This window comes from Callithrix jacchus, chromosome 16 (assembly GCF_049354715.1).
Source record: "Callithrix jacchus isolate 240 chromosome 16, calJac240_pri, whole genome shotgun sequence".
Taxonomy (NCBI): Eukaryota; Metazoa; Chordata; class Mammalia; order Primates; family Cebidae; genus Callithrix; species Callithrix jacchus.
Window position 1 is genome coordinate 25425970 of NC_133517.1, and position 12540 is coordinate 25438509.

A 12540-nucleotide genomic window follows, 5' to 3' on the forward strand; every position below is an offset into this window, starting at 1 on the left:
AAGCCTAATAGGCTTACCTTTATGGGTAACTTGATCTTTCTCTCTGGCTGCCCTTAATATTTTCTCCTTCGTTTCGATCTTGGTGAATCTAATGATTATGTGCCTTGGGGTTGGTCTTCTTGAGGAATATCTTTGTGGTGTTCTCTGTATTGCCTGGGGTTGAATAGTGTCCTGCTTTGCTAAATTAGGAAAATTTTCCTGGATAATGTCCTGGAGAGTATTTTCCAGCTTGAATTCATTCTCTCCGTCACATTCAGGTACACCAATCAAGCATATATTAGGTCTTTTCACATAGTCCCATATTGCTTGGAGACTTTGCTCATTCCTTTTTATCCTTTTTTCTCTATTCTTGTCTTGTCGTTTTGTTTCATTAAGTTGGTCTTCGACCTCTGATACCCTTTCTTCTGCTTGATCCATTCGGCTGTTTAAGCTTGTACATATTTCACTAAGTTCTCGTGTTGTATTTTTCAACTCCATAAGTTCATTTGTATTCCTCTCTATATTGTCTATTCTTTTCAACATTTCATCTAACCTTTTTTCCAAGTTCTTAGTTTCTTTACATTGGGTTAGAACAAGTTCCTTTAACTCCCAGAAGTTTCTTATCATCCACCTTTTAAAGCCTGCTTCAGATAATGGAACACAGTCCTTCTCCATCAGGGCTTGTTCCGTTACTGATGAGTCCTTTTCCATCAGGGCTTGTTCCGTTGCTGATGGCTTCTAATTTTGAGTATACTCGGCCTTCTTAGGCTGTTTTTTTCCCTTCATTGTAGATGAACCGCCTTTCTAATTAGGTTTCTGAGTCGACGTCCGACTTATTGATTCCCAGTGCCGGGATCCAAGCAACCCACTGTGGCAGCCTAAATAGCAGCGATAAGACTGATGGTGCTCTTCTGCCCGGGAATCTGTGGTCTGGCTTCCCTCTTGAGTCCGCAACAAGCGGCTCTGACTTCCCGGAGCTCCAAACTCCGGTCAGTAGGGGAAGCAGTCCCATTGGCTCTGCATGAAGAGCTGCTGCGCCTAGACGCTGGCAAAACCGCTGCGGCGGCCACAAGAGTCACGCTGGCGACCCGTGGGGCTCCTCCACTGGGAATCAGCTAATCGGTGAGTGACGAAAATTTGTCTAAAGATGTGGCATCGTCTCGTTCTCTGAGCTTTCACTGAGAACTACAATCCTGAGCTGTTAGTGGTCGGCCATCTTGGATCAGATGACTATACCACATTTTCTTTATCCACTTGATGGATGATGGGCATTTAGTCTGGGTTCTATATTTTTGTGATTGCTAATTGTGCTGCCATAAATATTCCTCTGCATGTGTCCTTTTCACATGATGACTACTTTTCCTTTGGGTAGATACCCAAGGTTGCTGGATCAAATGGCAGGTCTACTCTTAGTTCTTTAAGGAATCTCCGTACTGTTTCCCGTAAAGGTTGCATTACTTTACATTCTCACCAGCAGTGTTAAAGTGTTCCTTTTTGCCACATTTATACCGACATGTTTTTGATTTTGTTTTGTTTTGTTTTTTACTTTTTAATTATAGACATTCTTGCAGGAGTAAGGTGGTATCTCATTGTGGTTTTAATTTGCATTTCCCTAATGAGTAGTGATGCTGAGCATTTTTTCGTGCTTGTTGGCTGTTTGTGTATCTTCTTTTGAGATTGTTTATTATTTTCATTCCCCTACTGTTAGATGGGATTATTTGTCTCTTTTCTTGCTGATTTGAGTTCCTTTATAGATTCTGGATATTAGTCCTTTGTTGGATGCATAGTCGGTTGTCTGTTTATTCTGCTGATTATTTCTTTCGGTTTATTGAGGTCTTATTCATTTATTTGGGTTTTTTTAATATTTGCTTTTGGGGCTTAGTCATGAGTTCTTTGCCTAAGCCAATGTATAGAAGAGATTTTCTGATGTTATCTTCTAGAATTTTTATGGTGTCAGGTCTTAGATTTAAATCTTTGATCCACCTTGAGTTGATTTTTGTATAAGGTGAGAGATGGGAATCCAGTTTCATTCTTCTACATGTGGCTTGCCAGTTTTCCCAGCACCATTTATTAAGTAGAATGTCCTTACCCCAATTTATGTTTTTGTTTGCTTTGTCGAAGATCAGTTGGTAGTAAGTATTTGGCTTTCTTTCTGGGTTCTCTATTCCGTTCCATTCTATATGCCTGTTTTTATGCCAGTACCATGCTGTTTTGATAGAGCCTTGCAGTATAATTTGAAGTCACATAATGTGATGCCTATAGATTTGGGGTTTTTGCTTAGTATTCTTTTGGCATAGTTGATTTTTTGTTGTCTTGTTTCTTACTATAAAAATGGGCACAAGAAGATATAAGTAAGAACAGAAACAACATCCTTAACCAATCTGAGAAATATTTGCAATTCAAAATGCAGAAATTATTATGATTATTTAGTGGATACTTCAGGGAAGAAAAACAACCAGAGGTCATTTAATATTTCACTAAGTATTTTACATGGAAAATTGTTCTATGAGATACGTATTATGCCCATTTTAGATATGAAGAGACAAATTCAGGTGGGAAAGTAACTTGATCAAAGTCACAAGAGTGACAAACCTGAGTTCAAACCGACATCCTGGTGACTCAAAGCCTCTGTCTCCCTCACTAAATTATAATTATTTTATACAGTTTGCCACCAGAAAACATTAGTTTTCCCAGGAAGGGATAAACATTTTAGAGGCCAATTATAGCACTGCTCTAGGTTCCTATCGTGCATCTTTTCCTTAACTTCAAAACACTCAAGCAATATATTCTCATGACCATCCATGAGGCCAGGAGGAGCAAGTGTTATTTTATCCAATGTAGAATACAGAAGAAGAGCAAAGAGATTCTACAATTTGCTCAAAGCCATAGAGTTAGTAGCAAAAGAAAATTAAAACTAAGGTCTTTGAATCCCAACCAATACTCATCTTCATTAAAAATGGCTACCTCTTATCAAGTATACATTAGATCACATTCGTTAAGTAATAAACAGTGTGTATGTGTGTGTGTGTGCATGTGTGTGTGTGTGTGTGTATGTAATAATAGCAGCTGCTTTTGTTGAGTGCCTACCATGTTCTGAGTTCTTCCTGTGTGTTATCGCTAATGCTCATGAGCCTGAAAAGGCTAATGTAGCATAGCTTACTCATTCAGGACCACACAGACATGTAATAGAGCTGGTATTCAAATCCAGGCTTTTTAAACTTTCAAGTCCAGACTTTTTCCTTTAGTACAAAGCACCATTCTGAGTCCCAACAGAATATAGGTAATATTCACTACTGTGAAATCCTATTTCAATAAGTGACTTGTGACAGCACTGTGGGTTGTTGTGAGGATTGAATGAATAAATTCATAAAGAGCACTCTAGACCAGTACCTGCTACCAAGCAAGAGTTCAATAAATGATCATAATCATGGTAGTCAAGATGGTGATGAATGAAATTATTTGAAATGCATTGGACATATTTCTCTTTAGATATGATTCCACCAAACTAGCTGCACACTATTTGTATCCTCATACCAAAATTGCCAGCCTTCTCTTCTTCATCAGGTGTTATTTATATAAAAGCAGATATAATCAATCAAAAACACTAATACATAATTACCTGAGTGATTCCGTGCTGAGCTAACATCTGGGAATGACTCAGGAATATGAGACATGGCCCTTGCCCTTAATTCCAACTTCCAGTGTAGTTGGAAAGGCTAAAAGAAAATTATAACAACTGAAGAAATTGTTTAAATAGTTTTATCAAGCACTTCTCCCATCGTTAATGTGCAGAAACATTTGTGGAATTACTGTGTGCTAAATTATTGGCACAGACTGATAAATCAGACAGACAGAAGGAGAACTGAAATCATTGTAGTTGCAGAAAACAGGAAAAGAATTTGCAGAAGGAATGAGCCATCAACGAAGATGGAGAGAATTGGATTTGGCAATTAAATGATTTACTGGTAAACTTCAAGAGCATAGACAAAAGTGAGACCATGTGACAGCTATGTTTCTGCAAGGGCACTTACTCAACAAAGCCTGTCTCTGAGGCTGACTCCACACATCCCATTAGCAGGTGCCTCACCTGAGTTCAGGCTTTCATCTGATTCCTGAAAGTCTCCTGCCATGCAAATACCATCTCTTCTCATTATTTTGACTATTTAAATGGCTTGCTGCATGAGTTTCAGAGCAATTTTTTTTAAATTCTCTTTTTCTGCCTCCCTCTATAAACTCTCTAAGTAAGATCGCCAATTTAGTTGCAGCTATTTCAAGGTTTTATTGTGCAGTCGTAAAAATTGTCATGATATCGAGCTCTAAAATGGCTGTGGCAATGTGTGGTAATTACATTTCATTAAAATTCCTAGTGTGCTTGCCAGTAAGAAGATTTTCAAAGGCTCTAGTTAATTACTTTATCTAACAGGGTCTCTGACTTTTTCAAACGGTCCATGGTAGAAAAATAATTGACATTTTTGTTTGTGGCTCTTGCTTTATCCAAGTATGTGTGTAGATATATGTATATATGTAGTACATATAGATCATATATGTATGCATGTGTGTAGATATATATGCATATATGGATGTGTATTTAATTTCGTATGATACATCATCATCACGTATATTTGATTTCATATGATACATCATCAGATGTCTGACAGTGCCAGACATCCAGTGTGGTTAAATTCAACTCTTCAGAAAGGAGACACCTTTTCCCTTCATCTCTATCCCATAGGAAATCAACAAGGAATTTGGCTAATGGGAAATCCAACTGGGATTCCAAATAGCCTAAGTCACTAAAACTTCTGCCTACACCTTTGTGCTCTACAAGAATGTACTTGTACCCTCAGTTCCTGCAGGCCAAAAACAAACAAAATAGGCAGAATTGTTTGAATGCATTGCGATTATAAAACCACAGGTTTTCACTATAGTCATGTGCTTTAAAAATTAATATTTGCATTCAAGTTGATATAAACTGGATCCCTAAAAACACTTCAGGTCATTATTTTTCAATAATAATAATTTTTTTTTTTTTTGAGATTGAGTCTTGCTCTGTCACCCAGGCTGGAGTGCAGTGGCTCAATCTTGGCTCACTGCCCCTTCTGCCTCCCAGGTTCAAGCCATTCTCCTGCCTCAGCCTCCTGAGTAGCTGGGACTACAGGCACCCACCACCACACCTGGCTAATTTTTGTTTGTTTGTTTGTTTTTGAGACGGAGTCTTGCTCTGTCACCCAGCCTGGAGTGCAGTGGTTTGATCTCTGCTCACAGCTACCTCCACCTCCCAGATTCAAGCAACTCTCCTCCTTCAGCCTCCCAAGTAGCTGGGACTACAGGCATGCACCACCACACCTGGCTAATTTTTTTATTTTTAGTAGAGACAGAGTTTCACCATGTTGTCCAGGCTAATCTCAAAACTCCCGTCCTCAGGCGATCCACCTGCCTCGGCCTCTTGAAGTGCTAGAATTACAGGCTTGAACTACTGTGCCTGGCCTTTTTTTTTTTTTTTTGTATTTTTCGTAGAGATGGGGTATTGCTATATTGGCCAGGCTGGTCTTGAACTTTTGACCTCAGGCGATTCCACCTTGGCCTCCCAAAGTTCTGGGATTGCAGGCATGAGCCACCGCATCCAGCCTCAAGAACAAAATTAACCACATTTTCCTGTCCGAAAGAGCACTTCTCTTATGCTTCCACTTAGCTGTGGATTGTGAATTCAGTAGCCAATTGTTTTGCTTCTCTAGGCATTAAGCAGTCAACTCTTCATTTTTAAATGCTAGAGGCAGAGATCATCCAGGTAGATGGATAAGCCTTAAACCATTTCAATTTAAGACAGATATAGATAAAGACAGACACTCAAATGCCACTAATTCCCAAACTTTGTGAAGTTACAAAAAATTATTTATTTTGGCAACACTTTCCCCAGCAAGAATTCTACATGTCATATAATTATGTCTTAATGGAGTTGTCTGTCAGTTTCTGAGCCCAGTCTGGAGTGCAGCCGTATGATCTCAGCTCACTGCAGCCCTGACCTCCTGGGCTCAAGCTATCCTTCCACCTCAGCCTCCCTCCAATAGCTGGGACCACAGGCATGTGCCAACATGCTAAGCAATTTTTTTTTTTTTTTTTTTGCTGGGAGAGACAGGGTTTCACCATATTGCCCAGGCTGTTCTCCAACTCCTGGGCTCAAGCAATCCACGTGCCTTGGCCTCCTGAAGTATTGGGATTATAGGCATGAGCCACCACACCCAGTTCTCAGAACTTTTTATCATTTCATGGCACATCCTCAAGCTAATTGGACAGCCATGAATGCTGTAATTGGGTCTGTGAGTGCACAAACCCAGGCCTGGAAACCACTGATCTCCACATTAAATGGCAGAACCGCATGCAGTTTTCAGCTAAGTCAAAATTCTGTCACTTATCAACTAACTGTGGAGAGAGCACAAGGATAACTGGCTTCACTTAAATAAAACACAGTCCTTCAAGCAGAGGTGCACTGGTAGTATTCATTCATTCAAATGGAGTCATTTTCTGACCTGCTTACATCAGTACATTTCTAGACACAGCTTCCTTTGCATACACCACTCCCACCAATTACATGCATCCCTCTCAAAGACCCATGCATCTGAGCTACTTAGACTTGAATATCTCCCTGCTGTCTTCCCCATGGAATCCAGCTGCTAAACCATCCAGTAAGCAGTCGCTAATGTAAAGCAGTGGCCTGAACTCCAACTGCATATTAGAATCATCTGGGGCGCTTCTGGAAGTCCCAGTGTCCAGCCAAGTTTGAGAACCACTCATCTGACCTAACTCGCTGTGTTTAATTAAGTTGACTGCACATTTTTTAAGTTAAATCATCTCTCACTTAGCCCTCAGTCTGTTCTTTTTTGTGTTGCCTTTTTGTGGCTGTGTAAGTAAAATCTGCCCTCTGTATCAATGGGTTCTACATCAATGGGTTCAACCAACTGCAGATTGAAAGAATTGAAAAGGAAAAGATGATTTCATCTGTATTGAACCTGCATAAACGTTTTTCCTGTCATTATTCCCTAAACACTACAGAATAACTACAATCTACATAGCATTTGCATTGTGCTAAGTATTATAGGTAATATAGAGATAAAGTATACAAGAGCATGTATGTAGTTATATACAAACACTACAGAATAACTACAATCTACATAGCATTTGCATTGTGCTAAGTATTATAGGTAATATAGAGATAAAGTATACAAGAGCATGTATGTAGTCATATACAAACACTACACTTTATACCAGGGACTTGAGCATTCATGGATGTGGGTATTTATAGGGCATCCTGGACCTAATTCCCAGTGGGTCCTGAGGGATGACTTGTTTGCTGCCTGTCTGTCCCCTGAGCTCCTGCTTCTCTGGATGAAGATGTTAAGCATTCAATACATTCTAGCCAATCCACAAAAAAAAAAAAAAAAAAAAGGTTGTAACCTGATATAGCTTGAAATAACCAAATTCAGTAGTACCAAGAGTATAGGGGGCTAAAGCAAAATCGCAGAAGGAGCCCTGATCTCTAGGATGTGGGGATTCCATGGTAGAATCCAAAAATAGTAGTATTTTAATATCACTAATATAATCTATTAATAGTAGATTATATAGCAGAATCCAGCAGCTCTGACAATTCAACATATATTGAAGACATGCGACTCCCTTAACAGAAAACAAACCACAACTCTGCATGTTGCTTCATCGTGAAGAGTTGCATGTCATTTTGTACACAAGTGTCAGTTGTCTATAAAACCATCTGAGACCCTTGGCCAAACTTGACCTTGCAATAAGACACTTTGCAATCAAGATGTCACCTCAATTTGGTACTGATACAACAGGGGGGTATGAAATCCATTCAAACTATGCATGAAAGAACATCTTTCATTTAATAATTATTTCTTTATTCAAATATATATGGAAATATATGTGGCACAAAAAAGGACATGTTTTTACAGTGCAGATGGTATTGTGCAGTCCATAGTTTAGACATGTGCCCTTTTAAAGAAGAGTTTCTCACTCTTTAACTAGATACGAACAAAAAAGTAAAGAATAAAGAGAAGTTTCAGTAGATGGTAGTACACAGCTGATAGACCTATATGGAAAGGAAAAAAAGACAAAAGTTTGATAACACCATATTTTAACTCTGTGACAACTATGGCCAACTTAAAATTAAATATTCTTCCAGCCTTCCAAATTAATTTTGTGGGGAGAAGGGGGAAAATAAAATGTAAAAGAAATTATTCACTTCTTAAGTAAGATGTGGAGGATCCCAGGAAATGACCCCCAAAGTGAAGAGTTATTATTTCAGCCAGGTTGAGATTCAGTAAGTGCGAGGATATTTAGTCCTGAGGCAGTGTCATATTTACTCAGACGTAAGCCTGCAGCCTCTGTGGCAGGCATGTTAGAAGGCTCCTACTAAAAAAGTCAGTGCTAGTTCCCTGTGTATGTCGGTTGGGAAGGTGAACTCTGCCTCACATAGGAGCATGCCCACTCTCTGTTGAGTGTGCAATTGAAACTGGAAAATTCCCTGATCCCCTTCATAGGATGTGCAACAGGGGCGTGGCATGCCTGTTAGGTCACCACCACTTCTCAAACCCCTGACCAGAGGGGGACTATGCAGATGGGCAGGTACAGGAGCCAGGGCGAGTGCTTCCAGCTCTAGCCCTGTGGTAGTGTCTAAGGGTGGGTGTCTGTGGCCCCAGCATTACAATATTCTTTTAGCCTTGCCATCCTCAGATGGCTTGTTAACCAGCTCAATAGACCCTCTGCCTTTTCACAAGGGCAGAGGGCCGATATGACAGGTTTCTGTGTCCCAAGCTCTTGCCTAGCATCCTGGAAGAATCAGGTCACACACTGGCTTGAAGGATGAATGCAGGGTTTTACTGAGCAGTGGAGGTGGTTCTCAGTGGGATGGATGGGGAGGTGAGCTAGAAGCAGGGATGGAGTGGGAAGATGATCTTCCCCTGGAGTTTGGCCACTGGACCACCAAACTCCTCTCTGATCACCCCTAGCCAAGCTCATCTCAGGTGTTCAAAGGTTCATCCTCTCCTGTGTTTCTCTGCCACCTTTTTCCACCATTTGTCTGCTTGTTTCCTCACCTTCTCATCTGCTTCTGGAGCCTGGGGTTCAGGGTTTATATGGATACAGGATAGGGGGCATAGTGGGCCAAAAACAACTTTTGGGGCACAAAAATAGGAATGCCTGTCCCTATTTAGGGCTGTAGGTACCCGGGCTTGAGGGTGGGGCCTTTACCAGGAAACCCCCGTCTTGTACCCAGCATTTCCCTGTCCTCTGTCCACATCACAGTGTTCTTAGAAGGATAAGAAAAGACACAAAAGAAAGCCTGACAAGTTTGCTAATGTCTGGCATATATAAGAGTTGGCTCGCCCCATCATGGACCCCAATTAAACTCATCTCTGTCTTCCTCATGTGCCACTCTTCTCTGGCTCACATTAGAAATTCAGGAGCAGAGAACAAAGCAGCCAAGTTTGTTTTTCCAGAGCAAGAGGGGTCTGGTGAAAGCAGTCCTGACAGCTGCACTGTGTGTCTCGGTGAACTAAGGGCTTTTACATGTTTCATTCAAGACTGTTTAGTCTGCATGCTGAGGATTCATATATCAGTCTTTGGCTCTAGTGTCATTGAGGTAGTTTGACTTCCAATGATTTCGTTGTCATCTGTGTTTGCCTACAGTGAAAGAAATAACTGAGAGTCGAGTTATTGCAGGGTCACTTAAGAGCTTGCCTTTCTTCATTCACTCTCCTTAATGATGTTGCCAGTGCTTCCGAAAAAGAAAAGAACTAAGGCAGCAGCTCTTAATAAATAACACCTGGATCAGAATCGGTAAACTGCTTTCACGTTGGCTTTTGCAGAAGTGGCAATGCGTTGAGGATACATCCGGCAAGCTTCGAATTCACAAGTGTAAGGGACCCAGTGACCTGCTCTCAGTCCGGCAGAGCACGCGGAACCTCTATGCTCGCGGCTTCCATGACAAAGACAAAGAGTGCAGTTGTAGGGAGTCGGGTTACCGTGCCAGCAGGAGCCAGAGAAAGAGTCAACGGCAATTCCTGAGAAACCAGGGGACTCCAAGTAAGCCACGCTTTTGTGACCATCTCCATGGTGGCCTAGGCCTGTGGGAATAAAGGACAGAGGTCGAAAGGGCTGCTCCTTCTACATTTTAGATATGATCAATGCACCGTTTTTGGGCTAAAAGCAAATCGTTGCGCTATTTAAAATAAGAAAGCTAAGATTAATGTGACATCTTGCTTTGTAGACATTTCACTTAAGCATAGAATGAAAATATAGTTAGTAAAAGCAGCAGATGCAAAACATATGCATGCGTAAAAGAGTTTATAAAATGGTTATTCCAAAAGTCAAAGGATATGGTTTAAGTCCATTTTATTTTACCGTATTGCCAGTGTCCTGATTTGTCTGCCTTAAGTTGCTTTAAAAAAAAAAAAAAACAGTAAATACAAGGTTTCAATGTGTATGCATTTAATTTTGAGAGGAAAAGCATTCACACTTTTTTAAGGCTTATATTTTAATCTCTGTTTTAGGACAATATATACATTTTTTAATTCTGTCAAATTATTGGACCTTGTTGACTGGCAGAGTCAAACTAGTCGAATTCAGTATAAAAAGCCCTTCCTAGCATTTTTCTTGATAAAAACTCTATCAGGCAGCTATGAGAAACCTGTGATTATATAAATGTGAAAACCCACAGGCTGACACCTTCCACCAAAGAATGAATCTAGTACCACCTAGTGGAGTAATATGAAAAATGACTCGATTTATGGTGATTTATTTCTATACTGGTTAGGAAAGAAACAACTTAAGTAAATTAAATTCTATGTCAAAGATTTGGAACTCAAATCAGACGCTAGAACAATGGAAGCCCTTCAAACTGGGATTTTCATTGTCAACTCCACAATATGGGCTTTAGAGCCATTTATTCCGATATTTCATCCAAAAGTGTTAAGTATTTTCCATGTGTATATGCACATTTGTCTCAATGTCAACAATTTTTAACAAATTCTTAAAGGAATCTATAAGCCAAAATGCTAAGAATCTTTGATTTGGGAGATTTTTTTTTCTTCCCTGAGAGAAAAATTCCAGGTCTAATAACTCATACAAAAATATCAAATTTCTGAAAATCAATAAGGCTGGGCACAGTGGCTCATGCCTGTAATCCCAGCACTTTGGAAGGTTGAGGTGAGTGGATCATTTGAGGTCAGGAGTTTGAGACCAGCCTGACCATCCTGGTGAAACCCTTTCTCTACTAAAATTACGAAAAAATTAGCCAGACGTGGTAGGGCATGCCTGTAATCCCAGCTACTCTTCGGGAAGCTGAGACAGGAGAATCGCTTGAACCCGGGATGAGGAGGTGACAGGGAGTCGAGATCGCAACACTGCCCTCCAGCCTGGATGACGCAGTGAAACTCTATCAAATAAAAAATCAAGTGATGAGGACCCCTGGCACGCTCTTTTGCAAAAGCTGATTAGCAACATTCAGCTTAGAGGTAGGAGTGCCCTCTTCCCTTCCAGTCAGTTAGACCTTGTTTCCCAGGCACTGAATATAAAGCACATTGATTTTTCAGGATTAGGCACAAACAGAAGTCTAGGGCAGCCCTTTCAAACGGTATGGAATCTTGTGTATTTGAGAGCAGGAGACGATTTTCACCCTTTCTGCAAGGATAGAGCCCATAAGTACTCTTAGTGATCCCCTTACTGTCACTGAGGTTGCTCCCTGATCTAGACACTGCAGGATTCTGCTGAGAGCTGTCTCAGAGTGTGACAATTCTGATTCCACAGCCAATATGTCCCCCTTCTTTCTACGTTAGCAGCAAGCTAGAGAGATAAGGCCAGATGAATATGCCTCTGCAGAGCCTAAGAGCACCCAGTGTTTGCACATTAAAGTTTTTATCTGGTACACATGAACGCTTGAAAAGGTTCCATAGTCACCAGAAAGCATGCTGACCTCTCCCCATCCCTGCCTGCCCACCCCCTGCCTTACCCCTCCTCTGCCAGGTACAAAAGTGAGTTGGCTGATGAAAGCATTAGCAAAACTTAGTTTTTCTCAGAGTAATTCTCTACTATTTGTACAAATAGAAGGTGTCTAAAGCATTTGCCTTTTTGAAAAAGCAGCCCAATGTAATGGTACGGTGTCACCGTCTGAGAGATTATAGTCCTAGCTCCATAACCTTGCAAAATGTATGTGACATAGAAAACTTCAGTTTTCTCATCCATAAAATAAAGATGGTAATGCCAAATTCATGAACCTGTATTGACAATCTGACATTTTGTATATAAGGGTTTTTATAATAATACCTGTCTTTCCAGACTCTGGATTAGAGATAAATATGAAGTATATAAGCTCAATAAAGGATAGTCATTATTAATAATACCATAATTGGCAATATGATTTTATCCAAACAAATAACCTGAACAGTTCACGTTGAAAACTCAATGTAGAAATTCACAGCCTGCCATGAGTAAAAAGGATCCTAAAGATCGCCTGGACCAGCCCCCTCATTTGATGGATAAAGGGCTGGAAGC

General features: G+C 40.4%; 1 protein-coding gene across 19 annotated transcripts in view; it reads left to right on the forward strand.

Annotated features, from left to right (window-relative positions):
* Positions 1-12540, forward strand: part of SULF1 (sulfatase 1) — a 195575-nt gene that overhangs the window by 148606 nt on the left and 34429 nt on the right. For all 19 annotated transcript variants that reach the window (XM_078352605.1, XM_078352607.1, XM_054246670.2 and 16 more), the window contains one exon: positions 9858-10074. In XM_078352605.1, coding sequence (XP_078208731.1) covers positions 9858-10074 — 217 coding nt within the window. The remainder of the gene's footprint in view (positions 1-9857; positions 10075-12540) is intronic.